At 34.6% G+C, this 22,149-nt stretch overlaps 1 protein-coding gene across 1 annotated transcript in view; it reads right to left on the bottom strand.

Annotated features, from left to right (window-relative positions):
* LOC148949030 (uncharacterized) overlaps positions 1–22,149 on the bottom strand; it is a 387,072-nt gene that overhangs the window by 57,332 nt on the left and 307,591 nt on the right. The window contains exons 45-47 of the mRNA XM_089095093.1: positions 14,393–14,512; positions 8,352–9,041; positions 4,858–4,999 (exon numbers count right to left, since the gene is read on the bottom strand). Coding sequence (XP_088951219.1) covers positions 4,858–4,999; positions 8,352–9,041; positions 14,393–14,512 — 952 coding nt within the window. The remainder of the gene's footprint in view (positions 1–4,857; positions 5,000–8,351; positions 9,042–14,392; positions 14,513–22,149) is intronic.

Below are 22,149 nucleotides of genomic sequence, written 5' to 3'. Positions count from 1 at the left end.
ATAAAAAAACAAGTTGTTTCAACTGCAAGTATGGAGCAACATTAAAAACTTAAAATGAACAGAAATTATTACGTATATGAGGGGGTTCTGCCTCTAGTCAATACCAAGCTCTTTACGCTAAAATATTTTAGTACTTTCGAAAGAGCTATTTATTCTAATTAAACGGCTTTTGTGATTCAGGTGTCATTCTTCAAGAATTGGAAAAATATCAAACTTTAGCGTAAAGAGTGAGGTATTGAATAGGAGGTGAGCCCCCCTCATATACCTAATAATTTCTGTTCTTTTTAAGTTTTAATGTTGCTTCTTACTTTCAGTTGAAAACATTTTTTTTTATTAAATAGGTATAAAAGACGGATCTTCATGGCGTTCCGCTTTTGTTAGAGATTAATCAAAAAAACTTTTTGCACAAAATAAGTTTTTCCAAAAAAAGTAAAGAACACCATTAAACCAATAATGAACAAAAATAGAATAAAATAATCTACCAAGAATACAACTACCACAAATCAGTATCAATAAATAAATGAAACCCAAAACAAACAGAAATTAAAGTAAGTCAAACTCAAAACAAGCAGAAACTAATCTGAGTAGGGTTCTAAACCGTATGCTTTCTAAAAGTCAGAATATAATTTGTACTTTATTGAAAAAAAAACCGAATGAATTTACTAAAAAAATATGCATTGTTAATTAAATATAAACATTCTGATATTTATTCCGTAAAATCTTGATTAATTTTTGTTTTCATAAAGTTGTAAGTAAAAACATTAAAAAGAATTGTGTTCAGTAAAGTACAAACTACGTTCTGGCTTTTAGAAAGCATAGGGTTTAGAACCCTACTCAGATTAAAATTTCTGCTCGTTTTGAGTTTGACTTATTTTAATTTCTGTTTGTTTTGTGTGTCATATATTTATTGATACTGATGCGTGGTAGTTGTATGCTTGGTAGATTATTTGATTCTATTTTTGTTCATTTTTGGTTTAATGGAGTTCTTCACTTTTTTTTTAAAAACTTATTTTGTACAAACAGTTTTTTTTATTACATTCTGTTCGTTTTATATTGACATAGTCTTTTTCAGAAAGAAGGACTGGGCCACTTCTGAAGTTAAACAACCATTACATCTATGAAAATCTTAAATACCCCATAGGGATAATTTGAAACCCTTGTCCATAATCTCTGGGGTTTGTGTTGACCCCAAAAGTCCCGTTATATGGTATTTAGACTATTTTGAATAAAATGGCCATCTCAAAATTTCTATTAGATGCGCTTTGGGATAATAAGACGTGTGTGTAGGGGTGAAAGAGTAGCTGCCCTCTGATTACTTTGACTCTTAAAAAGAGCACTAGAGCGTCTGATTAACAATCCAATGACTCCACTTTGAAGTTTATATGACCACACTTTGTATAAAAACCCTATATGTCCCCAGGGCATAACTTACAATCATAACCTTGAGGGCTGGGGGGATTTTGTTATCCTCAAAGACATAATTTCCACTTTTTTGATAGGCTTAACATAATGGCTATATCAAAATTTTGATAGGAAGTGTTTGGGGAAATGATAGGCATGGAAGACATTTGCCCTATGATCACTTTCCACAAATAAAAAAGGCACTAGTCCTCTCAATTTCGAAACGAATGAGCCCTTTTTGAAGCTTCTACGACAAAACTTTCTATAAAAACGTTATATGCCCCAAGGGCATAACTTACGACCCTTTGTCATGAGGGCTATGGGGAGGGGTTTGTAATTCTCAACGACACAATTTCCCGACCTTTACGTTGAACAAAATTGCCATATCAAAATGTTGATCGGAAATGTTTGGGAAAATGATGGGCGTTGGGGGGGATTCTCCCTCGAATTGCTTTCGACTATTAAAAAGGGCAATAGACCTCACAATTTCCAATCAAAAGAGCCCTTTTGGAAGTTTTTACGACAAAACTTTGTATATGACATTATATTCTCCCAGGGCATAACTTATAACCTCAGTCCTGATTGCTGTTGGGGGTTGTAATAATCAAAAACTTAGTTTCCAGACCCTTCAACTACGTTCAACAAAATTGCTATATAAAAATGTTGATCGGAAGTGTTTTGGGAAATAATAGGTATGGAGGGGGGGGGGGCACTCGCCCGCCGACCACTTTTGACTATTAATAAGAGCACTAGCCCTCTCAATTCCCCATTTAATGAGTCCTTTTTGAAGTTTCTACGACAACTCTGGCAAAGACCTAATTTCCAGAACTTTCAACTACGTTGAACAAAATGTCTATCTCAAAATTTTGATTGGATGTGTTTGGGAAAATGGTATGCTTGAGAAGAGCGTTAGTTGCCCTCCAATGACTTTAGACTATTTTAAAGGGCATTAGCGCTATCAATTTCCAATCGAATGAGCCCTTTTTGAAGGTTCTACGACAACGATTCTTATAAAACCTTAAATGCCCCTAGAGCATAACTGACAACCCTTGGGCTGAGGGATGTGGGGAGGGGGGAGTTTCATCCCCCAAAACATAGTTTCCGGAATTTTCAACTACGTTGAATAAAAAGGCTATATAAAAATTTTTATTGGATGTTTTAGGGGAAATAGTGGGCATGGGAGGGGTGTTAGTTTTCCTCCAATCACTTTTGCCTATTAAAAAGGGCACTAGCCCTTCGAAGTTTTCAAAGCTTCTATTACAACACTCTATAAAAAAAACTTATATGCCCCCAGGGCATAACTTACAACCCTTGCCCTAAGGGGTGTGGGGGGGGGTTGATCATCCTCAAAGACATAATATCCAGAACTTTCAACTATGTTGAAAAAAATGCCAATCTCAAAATTTTGATTGGATGAGTTTGGGGAAATGGCGGGCGTGACACGGAGGTTAAATGCCTTCCAATCAGTTTCAACTAGCCTATTAAAAAGGGTACTAGTCTTTTCAATTTCCAATTGAATGAGCCTTTTTTGAATTTTCTACGACAACATTTTCTATAAAAAACCTTATATGCCCCCAGGGCATAACTTACAACCTTAGCCCTAGGGCTCTGGGGGGAGTGTCATCCTCAAAGTCTTAATTTACAGAATTTGCATCTACGTTGAACAAAATGGCAATCTCAAAATTTTGATTGGATGGAAATGGTGAGCTTGAGAGGGGGGCTAGTAGCCCTCCTATCGCTTTCGACTATTAAAAAGGGCACTAGTCCTTCCAATTTCCAATCGAATGAGCCTTTTTTGGAGTCTCTACGAAAACACTTTCTATAAAAACCTTATATGCCCCCAGGGCATAAATTACAACCCTTCCCCTGAAGGGTTTGTTGGTTTGTCGTCCTCAAAATCATAATTTCCAGAACTTTCAGCTACGTTGAACAAAATGGCTATCTTCAAATTTTAATTATATTTGTTTGGGAAAATGGTGGACATGAGAGGGGGGTTAGTTGCTCTCCATTCACTTTGTACTATTAAAAAGAGCACTAGCCCTTTCAATTTCCAATCAAATGAGCCCTTTTTGAAGTTTTTACGACAAAATTTTCTATAAAAACCTTATATGCCCCTAAGGTTTAACTTAAAACCCTTGCCCTGGGGGCTCTGAGAGGGTTGCCGTTATGAAATACCTAATTTCCAGAACTTTTACCTATGTTGAACAAAATGAATATTGCAAAATTTTGATTGGATGTGTTTGGGGAAATGGTGGGTATGAGAGGGGAGATATTTGACCTCCAGTTGCTTTCAACTATTAAGAGGGGCACTAGCTTTTTTAATTTTCAATCGAATGAGCCCTTTTTGAAGTTTTACGACAATGCTTTCTATAAAAAACATCGCTATCTCAAATGGAAAAAATGGCTATCTCAAAATTTTATTGTATATGTTTAGGATAATAATGGGCGTGAGAGTGGGTTAATTGCCCTCCAATCACTTTCGAATATTAAAAAGGCTACTAGCCATTTCAATTTCCAATGGAATGAGCCCTTTTTGAGGTTTCTAAGACAATACTTTTTATAAAAACCTTATAAGCCCCCAGGACATAACTTACAAGCCTTGCCTTGAGGGCCGGGGGGGGGGTGGTCATCCTTAAAGACCTAATTTCCAAAACCTTCAACTACGTTGAACAAAATAGCTATCTAAAAATTTTGATTGGATTTGTTAAAAGGGCACTAGCCCTTTGAATTTCAAATCGAATGCGCCCTTTTTCAAGTTTCTACGACAAAGCTTCCAATAAAAACCTTATATGCCCCCAAGGTATAACTTATGACCCCCTGAGGGCTCTGAGGGGGTATTCATCCTCAAAGACCTAATTTCCAGAACTTTCAACTACGTTGAACAAAATGGCTATCTCAAAATTTTGATTGAATGTGTTTGGATAAATGATGGAAGTGGAAGGGGCGTTAATTGTCTCCCAACCACTTTCGACTATTAAAAAGGGCACTAGCCATTTCAATTTCCAATTGAATGAGCCCCTTTTGAAGTTTCTGCGACAATGCTTTCTATGAAAACCTTATATGCTCCTAGGGCATAACTTATAACCCTTGCTCTGAGGGCTGTGGGGGGTTGTCATCCACAAAGACCTAATTTTCAGAACGTTCAACTACGTTGAACAAAATAGCTATCTTGAAATTTTGATTGGATTGCACTGCCTATGATTTCTCCAGCTTGGACACGGTCAAGACTGATTCTTGTAGTTTCATTAGAAAGTTATATCCACTTAGAAATGATATATTTTGGACACCCAGCTAAGAAAAATTTTCGGTGAATATTTGGTGAATTTCGGTGAGCATATGCCCTCACTAAAACTCTTATTGCAAACTTTACAGTCTTTTCATATAAGCTTTAAGGGACTAGAATGTATTTTTATATCCTACAGACAGAAGGTAAGAAGAAAAGAAATGACAGGTTACCATTATAAATGGAAGTGGCTGCCTCTTTGTCAGTAGCAAGCGTAAACATCGGCTTTAACACTGAAGAAAAGAATGTAACCTCTCGGATGTTATCCTTTGGTAAGAAGTAGAGTAGGTTCAAAAAGCCAAACTGCTTTCCCTCCTGAGAAAAAATAAAATAAAAGTTAGACTGACAGTTTGGTTAAAAACCAAATGAGCTATTGCTTTCCTATACTTTCGTACTAAAGAGTGTGGTCTGATTCTATTGGTTCATTTTTGTGACATCAAACCAATCACATAGTTGTGAGCAGGAAACCCTAATTCTATTGGTATATTTTTGTGACATCAAGCCGATCACATACTTCCGCGTTAAAAGCTCTGACTTTATTAGTTCGTTTTTGTGACATCCAGGCAATCACATTATTCCTATCTATGTCAGGAAGGTAAAACCTAATAACCCCAAATAAAATAGCATAAAGCCCGATTGGTTCATTTGTATGAAATATTAACTCAGTAAAAAGAACAAAATCTTTCAAATTTACAAGTCTCTGTGGTTTAACGCAAAGGTTTATCCTCATCGTCATGAGAAAAACAAACTAATCTTCTTTCGTTTTAACGTTATTTGACCGCAAATTGACTTCGACAGAACATTTCAAACAAAAGAAAGGTGTTTCAAATCCGAATCCAAATTTATAAAAAAATTGTCTATAAACTATACATTTAAAATCTGTAATTCAGTTCAATTCAGATTGGTTTTAAAAATCAATTGCACATAAATCACAGACATTCATAAGTCTCTTAAACTTCAATTCTTTGGGCCCAAAAAGTAAATTCTGGTGAGGAGACAGTAAATTACAACTCAAATTCATTACGAGACCGTAGTCCTTTGTAAGCCATGGGAACGAATTAAAATGAGATCCATCAATTTCCTTTAATAAATTGCACAAATTGTAATCTATAAAATTAAAAAATAAATAACTCCCAAGTTAAATAACAAGACCCAAACTAGAAGAAAATTCTAATACTAACATAATAATAAATTATCAACATTTTTTTATATTTTACTATATGAAAACAATATTATTCATTTACAACTGAGATACTCTTTAAATGAGCTATGCATGATAAACGTAAGACTGGACTTCAGTCTAATTTAAGGACACGCGGGCGGCGCATAAGAAACAACCAATAACTTCCCCTTGATATTCCCTGACGTGTCTCAACGGTATAAAAAAATCCCAGAAAAACATTGTACTACTAGGTAATTTAAATATTACTTAACACAAACTTGGGGGCAAAAAAATTCTAAACTATCTAGAAAAAATAAAGAATATGTGTTATTGGTTAGTCATATATATATTTGTATGTATTCGGTTGATTTTATTGAATTTGAATTTCACGGCTAATTATATTTTAGCTTTTTTAACACTTTCCAGATTCATTTGCACCTTAACGAATGTGCAAGTTGGTATAGCTCAAATTCCATCGACCACGGCATGCGGACAAACTAAAATCAATGTCCTGATTCTGGTTTGGTAGAACCGATGGAATTTCAATGCCAGATTCTTCCTCTTTACAGGCGCAAACAGACATTTTTATAGTGAGGTTTTTTTGAATTTTAAAACATAAAAAGAGGCACAAACTATTCAGCTAAGGCAATTGCTTTAATAGAGTACGACGAAATCAGAATTGGGTGATGGCAAAAATGATTTTTTTTTTTTATACTCATCCAAAATTATGCAGTTATCCTATATGCAAATGGGTTTCAGGGTCCTCAAGACATTAATTTAAAAATTACAGAGCCCAGAACATGTAATAGCCTATACATATAACAAGGTTATTGTTCGTTTATTCTGTTTTGGTGATCATCCTGAAAATTGTAATCTCCGGTCCTTCCCCCTTTACAAGTGCCCATGGGCATTTTACGGAGTAGTTATCTTAAACTTAAAACTTAAAAACAAGCAAAAAACACTCTTTAAAATATCCAACCACCCCCCTCCCTTCCTAACAAGTTTTTATAAATTTTTGACGTCACTAATACAACATATCATGTTACCCATAATAAGAATGTACTGAAATACACAAATAATATAAGCTTCAACCCCTATTAAATTTTTCCCTTTCTTATTTCCTATTCCCTCTTCCCTTCAATCCGCTTTTTCTGCTTACCTTTTTAATATGAGCTATCCGTATTAAGTTTGTAAAATTTATGCACTAAATAAACACTAGAGGACCAAACAAACGAAGCGTTTTTTCAAGCTGAAACGATAGTTTACCCGATACGGATATAGTTTACGTCTCTTTTTGAGCTATGAATTCCTTTTAGAATAACGCTGATTTTGAGAGCTCTTTGCGCTGACCTATTTAAATTTGACCATTCTAATCAGATAAACAGAACATTTGAAATAATTACTATAGATGTTTAAGCTCATTCAAATACTCTTATTTTGCTGCTTAATGGCTTGACAAAACAATTTTTTTTAACTTACATTATGGAATAAATAAATTGCTGATGTTTGTATTTGAATGCAAATGGGCCTCCTTTCAGGGCATGCCATGGAAAGGGTAGCACCTTACCGAATACTGCAACTTACCCAATACGGATATAGTTTACGTCAGTTTTTGAGCTATGAATTCCTTTTAGAATAACACTCATTTTGAGAGCTCTTTGCGCTGACCTATTTAAATTCGAGCGTTCTAATCAGATAAACTGAACATTTGAAATAATTACTATGGATGTTTAAGCTCATTCAAATACTCTTATTATGTTGCTTGATGGCCTTGCAAAATCCAATGCCGCATCAGCTTCCACTGTCTTTGCACAGCTGTGGAAGCCGCTATGGAAAAGAAAGGATATCCACCGGAAAATAAAATCCATATTTATGATGCCCTAGTCCGATCGGTCTTACTATACGGCTGTGAGACGATGCCCTTAAAAGTCACAGAGGCACACGCCCTCAACACTTTTGAACACAGATGCCTGAGGAGCATATTGGGGTTACGACTCAGCGACCGAATCCCAAATACGATCATCCGCCAACGTTGTGACCAGAAGTACGACATCACATCTATCATTCGACGCCACCACCTGTCCAAGTTCGGCCATGTCGGCGAGAAATTACAAATCAAAACCTACGCTGAAACCAGCATATGATTGGAGGAAACGACATGGAGGACAATCCAAATTTTGGCTCAACACCGTCAAATCTGATCTTGGGCTGATTGGCGGATTCCGGAGACATAGTCGCCGATGGGACCCTTCATGGCTTGAAATTATCGCCCCATTAACACAAGACCATAACCTGTGGAATTCAACAGTCTACCAGATCCTGTCGCCAGGGAGAGCTACATAGCTTGTGTCCTGATCCAAGTACAAGTAAGTAAGTAAGTATAGAATAAATAAAGAATTAAAGTTTGCATATGAACCATATCGATTCTGAAATCGACATAGTTAAATATAGTCTGAAACCAATGTAGATTGAAATAGTCAGGAATAGTTATAGGAGGAAGCTTACCAAAATATTTGGTCCTTCTTTCAAGGTATGCCATGGAAAGGGTAGCACCTGCTCAAAGAGTAGTTTACCGTCTTCAGGTACAAATACCATCTTTGTCCGGTATTCCCTAAGATCGACAAGGGCTTGAGTTGCACTAATCGAAAATTTTTCTAAAAGGTTCGAGTAAGTATTCATAAGACTAATATCTGCACTCTGATCATACACATTCCTGATTCTGTCGGTCCAGTTAGCGGCAAACTCGTCAAGATTACCACTAACTTCGAACGTTTCACTGGTTAAGTCACTAAGCGATGATCTCAACTTCTGGAATACTTCAATGATGTTTGAAAATCCCTTTCCAAAATTACCAGTATTAAGGAAACCCTCCTTCAATTTTTGCAGGAAACCGTCAAATCTTTCCTTCGTCTTTTCAAAAATAAAACCTGCAAAGGTTTTAGAAATTTTTTCAGCTAATTTCTCCATTCTTTCAAAGAAGGATTCACCATCTTCTGCCATTTCTTCGTAAGAAAAGAAGCTCGAAATTTTATTAACTAAATCTAGCACGCCTGATTCGACTACATCGAGAGCAGTGAGGAAACCAGGTTTCAGCTGCTCATACAAAGTTGAGCTGATTCCAAATACGGCGTTTCGAATCTCGAAGGCAAGGGTTGTCAGTGATTCAGACAGTCGCTGGCTAATTGAGTTCATGACCTGAAAAAAAAACCAATAAATATCCCTTGTCTGTGCATTGATGTCATAAAGGTAAATACTCTTTTGTATAATGAAGCACAAAATTATTAGAAGCACCCAAAAGAATGTCAAAGCGGGAATGTAGAGGGGGAAACATACTTGAAAGAAACACCATATAATTCCTATAAAAAATAGAAAGTGAAAACTTGTCAAAATCTGATATTTCGGAGGGTTCAAAGCTCACTTCTCCAATAGGCACGCTTGGTATTATTAAAAAGCCCAACACCTTTTATGCAATACATTTCGAATTATAGCTGAATATTGAAAATCATATTTACTCCTTTTAGGCACAAAATGAAAAGCACTGACTAGTGTATGAAAAACAACAACAAAAAAAACAAAAAAAAAAGAGAAACAATAGAAATATTTGGATAAAATAATAGAAATTTAATCATGATAAATCAATGTTTGTGGATTATATAACTTTAAAAAATGGATCTTTAATCAAATATTAAGTGTGTAATCCATGGTTTATGCCTTTTTTATACCCAAAATCTAAAATTAGTTTTTGTCATTTTCAAAGGTTCAAAAAGGGCTTAAATTTGTAGGAGGGGTTCAAAGAGAGGGGTTAAATTTGAAAGGGTTCAAAAAGAAGCAATTATTATATTTGTAAAGAGCATTAAAAAGGCATAAAGTCGTGTATTTGCTTTATTCATAAGTCAATAATATGAACAGCAAAATATTTACCATAAGGCCCACATAAAAGATCTATATCTGCCTGAATTTACACTAGAAATGTTTCTAGCTAATCTGATATTTCTGATATTTGATGTTTGATCTGATATTTCGGAGGGTTCTGATATTTCACAATAAACATGCTTGGTATTATTAAAAAGACCCACGCCTTTTATGCAATACCTTTCGAATGTTAGCTGAATTTTGAAAATCATATTTACTCTTTTCAGGCACAAAATAAATAGCACTGACTAGTGTATGAAAAACAACAAAACAAACGAAGAAAAAGCAAAAAAATAAGAAATATGTGAATCAGCCTGCCAAATAGCAGCCAGCTCAATTAGTAGTGCATCCCGAGCACAGACATTTTTTAGTTTATTGGTCTACCTGAATGCTATATTTGTGACTTAAATAAGAACTTTCAAAGAGAGAAGCAATGACTGGCCTTTAAAACTTCATAAGAATGCTATGAATAATAATAATAATAATTTATTTATGCCCTCTATACATACATGGATGTACACAGAGGAGAATAGGAAATAAATGAAAAGGAAACTGAAAAATAAAAAATTAAACTTCTAACGAAAAGGACGACAATAATTTGCTCATATTACTCATAATAACTCATGGATATATTATAAATAGCTTGTGATAGCTCAATAGTGCATAACACTAAAAACGCTCATAAAACGTAAAACACAAAGACTCATAATACATAAATAGCTCAGTTTTATTAAAGCTATGTCGACAAAACTATTTTTCCATTAAACAAGAAAATTAAGGGGAAAATTTATTATATTTTCTCTAGATCGTCTAAGAAATCGATCGTATTGTTGATGCGTAGTAACAGCAATGTCAAATATTCCGAATTTTCGGATAATATACATATTTTTTAACCATAGTGGGATTTCAAGAAAATATTTACAAAACCGGAAAAAGCACACGCGGAAACACTTTTTATTACTTTTATTGGAGAACTTCAAAAATGGAATGACGAAAAATACATGAGGTGAAAACATTGAATTATAAATTATAGCAAGTGTTTGTTTATCAAAACGACCTACCGCCCTGACTAACAGGCCATATTTTTTACTAAGTTCTCCCAATACAGACGATAACACCAACTCTCGCGTAGCATGAACTGTCGGGCCAAAAGGCAACCCAAGGTATTTAATGGAATCATTATTACAATCTGCAGCAAAAGCGAGCATCCCCACATAAATAGTGAGGCTAATGCGGAAGGTAAACTGATCAGAGAGAGTTTGGTGGCCCCTCAAAATGAATTAAAAATACTAGCGGTATTGGCAGTGCAGTAGTACTTACCACAACTAAAACCGTTCAAAACAAGCTGAACTTTGATTTGTTAAAATTCATATTTAAATCATGCCCAATTAATATAATTTTAACTGGTATAAATTAAATAATATCATAATATTATTATAAATAAATAATATTGAATAATTTATTAAGCAGTACTCACCAGAACTAAAATCATTTGAAACAAGATCAATTTCAATATGTTAGAATTTAATTTTGAATTATTTTTAGTTATTATTTGAATAATATAATTTATAACTTTATGTGAGCAATACTCTGACCATAGCTACAGATATTCAAAACATGTTCAATTTCAGTTTTTAAAATTCATATTTAAACTCAAGGCATTATTTTATTTAGATCCGGCATAAATTAGAAAGATATTAAAATTTGAAGTAAAATTCAAAAGAGAAAAATTTTACCATCTTGGAAAGGATTTGCACGCTAGACAGATACTTTGTCTGTGAGGATAGGGGTTCGAGTCCTAATGTCACTGGTTATTTGGTTAGGAGCAGGGTCAGTGGCGTCACCCTCTCGGTTCAGCCAGAGTCAAACCAGCTATAATGGTGAGCGAAAGCACAGGATGGCTTGCCCCGAACCGCCCATTGCTCTTCCTGGCCGAACGACCATGAAACGTTGATCAGGACCGTCAATAGGGACTGTAAAGTCCAATGCAGTATTCTTTACCTTTTTTTTACTTTTTTAATAGCTTTTGATGGGTACCTTTAAACTTCATGAATTAATCATCATAGAAAAAAGATTTTTATTAGTGCGTATACTACTATATTTTCAACATAGAAGATCCATAAATAGAGGTCAGATATCACTCCAGCGTCTTAGGCCAGCATCTTCCGTCAATTATTGGAATCAGGCGTTTGGATGCCACGCGTTTATGGCATCCAGGTAAAGACGTGCCAAACATAAGAATATTTGAAATAACTCACTGTTTTATCAACTTTAACTTAATGCCATCTAGATTTGATGTGCCTATTAAATACCTTTGTGTCTTTCGATTTACATCACTGCTTTACTAAGAATAGATTTGAATCCCAAAGGGGCTTAAAATACCAATAAAATTAAGATGGATTGGAGACAAAGCAATACAAGGTTTTTAGTTAATTTACAAATTTTAATTTTTTAATTAGTTAATTAACAAGGCTGATTGGCTAATCAACTACAGCATTTAACTTAAAAAGGACATTTTAATTCGGTTAGAGTTATCCCTAACTTAAAGAATTGTTAGCTTTAATTCGGGGTTGCAATTTAACGGCGATGAGATGACCTCCTATACTTTTTCTTCCTGAATTTTGTCATTTGTTTTCCCGTTTGCTTTAGTTTTTTTTTTGTCTGACGATTTTGCATGACTTTCCATTTATTTATGTATTTCTATAAGGATTCCGATTTATTTTTTAGCATGTATGATCACACATCTAGAACACACATTTTTTGGTAATTCCCTTTAGTAATACTTTCTTCGTTTTCATGTATATGCCGAAGAAATAATAGATTTGATGGACTTCATTTTAACGAAACTACCCGGGTCAAATACCCCTTCCAGATTTAGGATTCAGGGAAGGAGTGGGTCAACTCTTTTCTTCAGCAAGAGCCAATTAGGAATTATTTGAGTTAGTGAAACATTACAAGGGTTACAAATATTACATTAGAGTTAGTAAAACAAAACAAAGGACACATTAACTAAATACAATAGAAGGCTTTACTGAAACCATGATTAAAGTAAACATAAAACTGGGTTTATTGATATTTTTTTATATCATTATTGATATATTGATATTGATATATTGATATATTTTTATATCATTATTGATATATTGATATTGATATATTGATATATTTTTATATCATTATTGATATATTGATATTGATATATTTTTATATCATTATTGATATATTGATATATTGATATATTTTTATATCATTATTGATATATTGTTATTGATATATTGATATATTTTTATATCATTATTGATATATTGATATTGATATATTTTTATATCATTATTGATTAATTGATATTGATATATTGATATATTTTTATATCATTATTGATATATTGATATTGATATATTGATATATTTTTATATCATTATTGATATATTGATATTGATATATTGATATATTTTTTTTCCTAAACGTATGTCGGAACCATTGAAGTTTGCTTTTCATAATTTTTTCCTCTCCTGTTCCAGAGCATCATTTTTCTTCATCAGTTCTGCTCAAGTGCAGTTTTGCTTATTCATGTTCTGCTCAATACAGAGGACAACTACACGTTCTTTTTTAAATACTCTCATTCCACTTAACAAAGGGCATCAGCTGCATAAGCAATAAAACACACCTTACTTGAGAAGAATCTAAAAATTAGTAAAGAAAGAAAGCATATCTAAATTAAAAGCTATAAAAGGCTTCATTGAATACCTCATTATACCAAAATTGGTTTTATTGACATTCCTCTTTTTTTCCGACATTTTGGCACCATTTAAGTGTGATTTTAATACGTCTTCCTCTTCTCTACTTAGATGTTTGTTTTGACCAAATAATGACATTATAAGCCCCCAATATATTTGGCCGATAGATGGGAATCAAGGAGATGCCCCAAGGGCTGAAGAACCAATTTTGGCATAGGAGAATTAACCATTCAAAACTCTCTGTTTCTTGGTGGCTTTCAATTTGATTTTGTTGCCCAAATGGTCAACCAAAATATCTTGGGGGCTTATAATGTCACTTTGGTTACAATTTTTGACTTCATTTATTGGCTTAAAATAAATGTGAGTCAACTGTCGTGGCTGTTCAATTTTCGTGGCCGTTTTAATGTCACTTTTTTGTTTTCCTTTTTTGTATAAATTTCCAATAATGAGGAAAACCAATTTCTCCGGATAAAAGATGATAAAAGATTAAAAAAGATCGTCCTTTTTGGCCAGCGATTTAAGGCCAAACGAAAAGCAGGTCTTACCTGAATTGAGTGGGAGAAGGTGCAAGGAAGGATTTAAGGGGAATTGAAACTTCTTGGGAATGTCAAGAGGGACGCTTTAAATAGATTGGGATGGAGGATCATGCATAGCTATGATGGCCTCAAGCGGCTCGGTGCTACAGTGAGTTGTAAGTGGTAGTAGATTAACTATTTTAGATACTTGGCGTCTTTCTGGTCACAAAAAGAAAAATAAGAGTCAATCTGACGACAATATAGTAAAAAAAAATGGATTACCAGAGGCTTCTGATAAAAAACTTCACAAGCTCAAATATATATGAGTGGAGTAAGAATATTTTTAGGCGTACAAAATCAGGGTTATATTTTTATGCATTACCTTTTCATAAGTTTCCAATCTATCATGGAAGGCAGATAGCAATCCTTCTCGTAGGGAAGCCATGGCATCGACTGCTGGGTTATAGATACTCTCTTCCCAAACTTCTTTCAAATTATTGATCTAAGAAATACACAAAGCGTTATAGCAGAGGATATGTTTGTTCAACCGAATGCTCAGTGAGAGAGAATCAACTGAATTTATTTATTAGTTATTGAATTTGTTTGTTCCTGTTGACGACAACTAGCATATGTGAGTATCAAAGATACCAAATTGACTAAGCTGACAATACACATTTTTGTTTGATTTTAGAGTTAAACAGCTTGACTGAATATTAACTTTATAGGTCCACAGGGATGCACCCTAAACAAGGCCGTAACGCCCTTCTCTTTCAAGAGGGTGTTACCAGATTTGAAGCTCCTCCCACACCCGAAATGTTTGTGCAACTCGTAAAAAAGTAAAAAAATACGCATTAACAAATTTTTTATGCAAGTTCATGTATCACCCCTCCCCCGCAATGAAATACCCCACCCCCAGGAAAAATAATCTTGGATACAACCTTGACCCTAAAAGTAAAGGTTAATACCCAAAAAAAACAACTATTGATTAAGTAATAATTTCCAACAAGCCAATTTGATAATGACCATTCAAAAATCTACCAAAGTGTATCCCCAATGCTAAGAAATTCAGACACCCATGAAGTCTTTGATCGTCCACATTAACCTTAAAGAAAATAACGACATTAACGGAAATGAAGCATTAACCGACCACATCAAGCGTTAAAGTTACTCAACTTTGTTTTCAGACTGCAGTTTTTTAATCTCTAAGGGAGGATGACAAAAGGTGGACCAAAAAATTTGCAGAAAGTTCGAATCACACTATCGATTCTACGCAGGCCTACGTATTTTTTGTTACATCTGTTAAAACATGAAATTAAAAAACAATTTATTTTAAAAAATCAACGTCTTAAGTTTTTTATAATGGGAAAATTTCTATTTTGGGACAAGAAAGGGGTTTGGACACAACAGGCATATTCCCTGGCTCTAGATGGTAGATATTTTAAGAACGTGTAAATCACAAGTATGTTATTCCTCATAATTATTTCATAGACACTTAATAATGTAATAATAATAATAATAATGTATCTTAATGATTTAAAACTATTTCGGAGGTCCAAATAACGTCAAACTCTTCCACTGGCATTTACGGGCATATCAATTGACAAAAATCCCCCTTGTTGCTCTTAAAAATCCTCCCCCCCTCTAAACATCGGAATACCATGCCAATTTGAAAATGTCCACGCTAACATGCACATAAGAAGATTTTGAATAATAAAAAAGCATAAATATTAAGCAGTTAATATAAAAAACTTAAACATGATAATCATTAAACATAAAATAAAGTAGCTATTAGCAGACACAAAAATCTCAAATTCTCCAATCAGATGATTGAGAAAGCAAATAAAATCAAACACAGTAAGTATTTAGTATTTAATGCTTGCTTATATATCAATATTAATTATTAAAAGACTAAAAACATTTATACAGTAATACTAAAAATTCCAAATACTAAAATATATTGCGTATGATTCTTCAACCAGAGGATTTTAATTGTCAACAAAATCATTCCAGCAAGACCATTTCTTTGTAAAATCACTTTATTAATATATTGGTGTAGGCATCGGTATACGGCTGACCGAGAAACGATCGAATTATTTTAAGCCGATGTATTTGATAATATAAATAGGCAATTTGGCCCACTGCCTTCACAGGTTTCATCTAGTTTAATTTTCTTCTTATTGCCTTATCCTTTCAGCGCTTATAATAAAGCACCAATTTGAGTTTGATATGGTTAATCAATCATGCAAACAAAGAGCAGATTTCGATTCAAGATGTGGTCACAACCATTTTTCAAGGATTATAGTCGTTTGTGTTTGATCACATTCCAATTCTACTCCAAAAGGAGCGCCTTAGCTCCGCCTTCGAGTTCAACTGAGATAGACGCGTGCAATCGCCTCGAATGACCAAAGCAACACCAGTTGACGTTAGCATTCGCTTTGATTCGGACCAAATTAAATAAAGAGTAATAGTGAGATAGTGATTGGATTTCTGGACAATTTAGTCGATGAAGATTATGATCGTGAGAGGCGTGGAAGGGAATACAAAGCTCATTCGCGTCGCAGAATACTCTCAAGTGAGAGTGATAGGGATCAAACAAATGGCCCTTGGAGCCCAGAGTTTCAAACTCGTGGTCGATATGGCTCTCGGAGCCCTGAAATTAGTTCTAGGAACGAAAAATCTTACTCTCAGGCCCCATAAAAATCCATGACACAAAGCGGAAGGCTTCCCCAGAAAACCACAAAGGTGAAAGATTAAAAGAAAACACGTCAAATGACGCTCTATTCAAAAAGATTTCTGAAGAACGTTCTGGTACCAAAGAGGGTCCCAAGATCCATAAGAAACTTGCCAAAGTTGCAAATAGAGGTTTCTTTGAGCCTTTGGAAATAGTGAAGCTAAAAGAGTTATTTGAGCGTCACCATAGGGCTGCGAATACAGATAAAACTGTTCTTCCAAAGGTGAATAGTGAAATTTGAGCTATTCTCTCATCACAGGCTAGACAGAGGGATGCGAAGGCACTTCAAGTGCAGCGGACAATTGTTCACTCAACATTTTGTGTTTTAGAGGCAGCAAATGTGATTCTTGAGCTTGAAAATGAGCATATCAAAGAAAAGGTTGTCAAAAACATAACAGATGCAGTTCACCTGCTTGGCCTCCCCAATTACGATCTAAGTTTAAAAAGACGTCATGCGATGAAATTGGAATGGAGCCCAGATCCCACTGTAGAATCAGCTTTATGCGCTCCTGTAGTCAAAGTCACGGAGTTTGTTTTTGGCAAAGATGTTGCCAAAACAACGTCTAAAGCTAAATCCGTGGCGGATTTGAAAAAAAAATCATTTGGAAGACCAAAAAACTTGCAAGGGGGGCCTATCATTATCGCCGATGGCAGAACGAGGCCCCCGTCCAAATTATCGCAGAAGGCAGGGCCAGGACCGTCAAGAGAGGTCCAAATTCCAGAAATTCCAGAATTTCCAGAAAAGGGATTGCAAATAGCTGGTATGCAACATTTAACATACCCGCCCTTGATTTTTATGATTTTGTTCTAAATTTCAATAGGCAGTCACAAAATTTGACTGATAACTTTAAAGCTGGGAGAATTAGTAAGTACTTCTCAAAATGGCAGTCAATAACCAGTGATTTGAATATTTTGAATATTGTAGCCTCAGGCTATAAGATTGAATTTGAGAAAACACCACTAAAGGTTTTGAAAACAAAAAACAAAAGTTTTATGTTTGAAGAAATACAGGCTATAAGAAAAGAAGTTGATATTTTATTGCATAAAGGTGTTATTGTTAAAGTACCCGAGTTCAGAATAAAGGAAATACATTGTATTTCTCCCGTTTTTAAGGTCCCAAAGAAAGATGGGTCTACTCGGTTTATTCTGAATCTTAAAAAATTAAATGAAAACATTAAATATTATCATTTTAAAATGGGAAGTGTTCATTCTGCGGTTCTTTTGATGACAAAAAATTGTTATATGGCCTCTATTGACCTAGTCGATTTTTATTATTCATGCCCTTTTTACTTTGATGATCAAATGTGGCTTTGTTTTCAAGTTGACCTTTGTTATGCGTCCACTTCAATGCCAAATGGCTTATCATCTGCTCCAAAGGTTCTTACGAAACTTATAAAACCTGTTATCTCTCTGCTTCGAAGAAAAGGGTATTTGTAAATTGTGTATTTAGAGGATTCTCTCCTTCTGGGAAGGTCATATTTAGAATGTCAAAATAATGTCTTTGAAACAGCGAAATTACTGTCAGAGCTGGGGTTTGTGATCCACCCGGGAAAGTCAGTTCTCATTCCAAGCCAATAGATAGAATTTCTGGGTTTTTTGTTAGATTTGCGATCAATGCGTATTTTCCTGCCGGAAAGAAAAATTAAAAAAGTTATAGATTTGGTTTCAAAAATTCTTACTCAAAATTGACTACGATTCAAGAATCGGCCGAAACTCTAGGCGTTTTTGTTTCAACATTTCCAGCCGTGGAATAAGGGCCTTTATATTACCGGAAAGCGGAATGGTTGAAAACTCAAGTATTAAGGTACTCGAGGGGTGATTTTTCGACAATGATAACTTGAACATCCGATGTAAATTCTGAACTACAATGGTGGTTGGATATTACCAATCATGCTTCTAAAGCAATTGAGTCTAGATCAATTGGCAAATATTTGTGTAGTGATGCGTCGAAACTAGGTTGGGGAAACGTGGATGAATATTCCATGAAAACGGCCACAGGTGAATGGTCCTCTGAAGAGAAGAGATTTGATATCAATGTCTTAGAAACGAAGGCAGTTTATCTGGGATTAAAATGTTTTGCCCAGGATATTAAAGGCATGCATGTTCGGCTGCGTTCTGACAATATAACCACAGTAGCTTATATAAATAAAATTGGAGGATCAAAATATAAATTTTGTAATTATTTCCCAAATAAGGTCTGGCAGGTAGTATTGCAGGGCAAAGGGTGGATATCTGCAGAACATGTGCCTGGGGTTGCTAATATCGCGGATACAGCATCACAAAAAATTTATAATGAAAAAGAATGGAAATTGGATTCTGGAATATTTATTACTTTGAATTTTTTTGGTATGTCAGTCGATAGCTATTGATTTGTTTGTAATTAGATTAAATTTTCAGATTAAACCATTTCTTTCTTGGAAACCAGATCCAGATGGTCTTTTCGTAGATGCATTTGCAATGAATTGGAAGCCTTATTTCTTTTATGCATTCCCCCCCATTCAGTTTACTTCTGAGGACCCTTCAGAAGGTAAAAACAGATCAGGCCACTGGTATTTTGATCTTTCCAAATTTGACCACACAAGTATGGTATCCCTTACTATTAAAGCTTTTAATAGGAAGTCCAATATTTCTACCAAATGATATTTTTACTTTGTCTCTCCCACAGAAACCGACCTTGCACCGTCCATTGTCCAAGACGTTACGCCTAGCGGCTTGCGTCGTCTCCGTCAAGGGCTTCACCACCAAGGATATTTTCCCTCCACAGTCGATGTTATCATGGATGGATGGTGGGATTCGACAAAGCGCCAGTACAAAGTTTACATTGAAAAATGGATCGACTTTTGTCGAAGAAATACAATCAATGTCTTGGAGGTAACTATATTGGGGACTTTGATCTTTCTCACGGAACTTTTCCACGCAGGTGTTGGTTACACAGTTATTGATACTGCGAGAAGTGTTTTACCTGCAATTGTATCAAGCTTTCCGCTAGGCAGTAATCACATCACTAAGAAGTTCATGAAATGTGTCTTTAATAGAAGGTCTAGTATATCCAAGATTTATAGTATTTGGGATGTAAAATGTGTATTTGGTCTCTTTAGACTGCCAGCTTGGGATATCAAAAATCTTCAAATAAAGACACTAACACAACAATTATCAGTTTTATTGATTGTATCAGCTTGTGAAAGAGTTCAGTGTTCGTCCAGTTTATCACTTAGTTATATGATACATAATGACGATGGAAGTTTGATTTTCAAATCAATGTGTTGTTAAAAACAACGAAACCGGGCAACCACAAATTAGTAGTTAAATTTCGGCCTTATTAAGAGTCGTCCCTGTGTCCGGCGACGCACCAAGCTAGGTATATTAAAATGACATCATATCCGAATAGAAACGACGCACTTTTTCTTACATATCGTAAGCCTCATACTGCTGCGTCCAAATCATCTATTTCTAGATGGATAAAAGAAGTTTTATTTCTTGCAGGTATAGATATCACTGTTTATGGTGATCATAGCACATGGTCTGCCTCAACGTCCCACCTTAAAGCAAGAGGAATTGATGTAAATCAAATCATAAAATATGTAGGCTGGAAAAATGCCAAAACGTTTGCAAGGTTTTATAATAAACCAATTGAAAGTGGTCAGCAGTTATCTGTCTTTTGAATTTATTCACTGTAATTTGTTATATTTGAAATATCTTCTTATAAATGAATTTTTGTACAACAACCTCTTTTTATGAATAAGGCTATTGTTGATCATTAGTGTTGGTTTAGCTAATGCTGAACTTCAAAATCTCAGTTGAACTCAAGGCGGAGCAATGACGCTCCTTTTGAAGTAGAATTGATAAATTAAACGAAAACTTACCAAGTTTGAAGTTTGATTGTAATTCTACTCCAAAGAAGGAGCGCCAGCTTGGCTGAGAGTTCAACTGCCCTCCCAATTTCCCTTCCTGTGGAATTCTGAGCGTTTCGTTATGAGCTTAACCACCGCATATTACAAAGGCCTTTAAATGCTGCCGTTGCTTTGGTCAATCAATGCAATTGCACGTGTCCTTCTCAGTTGAACACGCAGCTGCACTAGTACTCCTTCTTTGGAGTAGAATTACAATCAAACTTCAAACTTGGTAAGTTTTCGTTTAATTTATCAATTATTGCATAAAAGCTTTCCTGAGACTATAAAATCTCAATGCTAATACATTTAAACTAAGATACCATTATGGTTGATCCAGACTGGATCAATGACGAATTAATTACTAATTCTTACTCTTTTTACGTATGCTTAATTAGAAATATTTATATTACGGACGTGAGCTCAATCCTGCTTTACACAGCCAAAACATGGTCTCTCCAATCGAGCATTATAAGCACCTGTTATACGAAGAAGCTCTGTCAAATAAAAGAGACTCGATGGATCTATTTCGTAAAAATCCTTCTCGCCTTTTCTCACCAACAGTCATTTTTAACTCATACTGCACAATGATCGCTCTGATGGTTTATACACCTCCACCAGATGCCTCCAGCAGCTCCTTCTCGAGTATGACTTCGAACCTATATTGCATGATTGATCGTGCCATAGGAGCAGACCTTGAACGAGGTGGAAGGACTGCCTAAGGAAATTCCTAAAAATAGCCGGCATTACCGTTGACAAGATTCCCTTCTTCACATAGTACCAGTCTAATTTACCTGGAGGGGTAAAATACCGTTGTTCCCTATGAAAACCACCGTGCGGTAGGAGTATTAAGTCAAGCCAATGTAAATAACAAACGCTTGGTGAAGCAAAACTTTACTTTTATCATGAAGCAATATATTGCTTCAGGATATCGCTTTGAAGTTATAACTTTTAAAAGTTACATAACTTTAAATAAAAATAACGTAAAATTAAAAATTGTCTTTTGAATTTTAATTATCTTTGTATTAAATTTTGATATTAACTTTATTTTGAATAAAAGTTTTAATTAAAATTAACGCAAAACTTAAATAAAATTAGTGTAAATTTAAAATTAAGAAAAACTTTAAGTATACAGATATTGACTCACACCAAAATTATTTTTAACAGGGAACTATTTTTTTTTCTTAAATACTTATTTATTTAGGCATGAGAGCGACAGAATATAAGGTTTTACTACGGATAATTAAAATTACCTGGCCTTCTAAATCATTAGCCTATGCTTCAAAGTCATAACTTTTTGAGGTCATACCCTCAGTCAATTCCTAATGTTTAGCAGCCAGCCAATCCTTAAATTCTCTCAAAGCCTCATCAACGAGATATTATTAAAGTAAGATTTGGAAAAAATAGAAAAATTTCGAAATAAAAAAAACAACTAATTAACAAGCAAATTAAATGGAGAAATTCAAAATTCAAAGTTTTAAAAATGATGAAACTTAAAAATGATGCATCTTAACTTTGATT

Source organism: Artemia sp. Qi Xiang Cuo, chromosome 9 (assembly GCF_049724085.1).
Source record: "Artemia sp. Qi Xiang Cuo chromosome 9, ASM4972408v1, whole genome shotgun sequence".
Taxonomy (NCBI): domain Eukaryota; kingdom Metazoa; phylum Arthropoda; class Branchiopoda; order Anostraca; family Artemiidae; genus Artemia; species Artemia sp. Qi Xiang Cuo.
The sequence above is the reverse complement of the archived record's forward strand: the minus strand, read 5'-3'. Positions and strand labels throughout refer to the sequence as shown.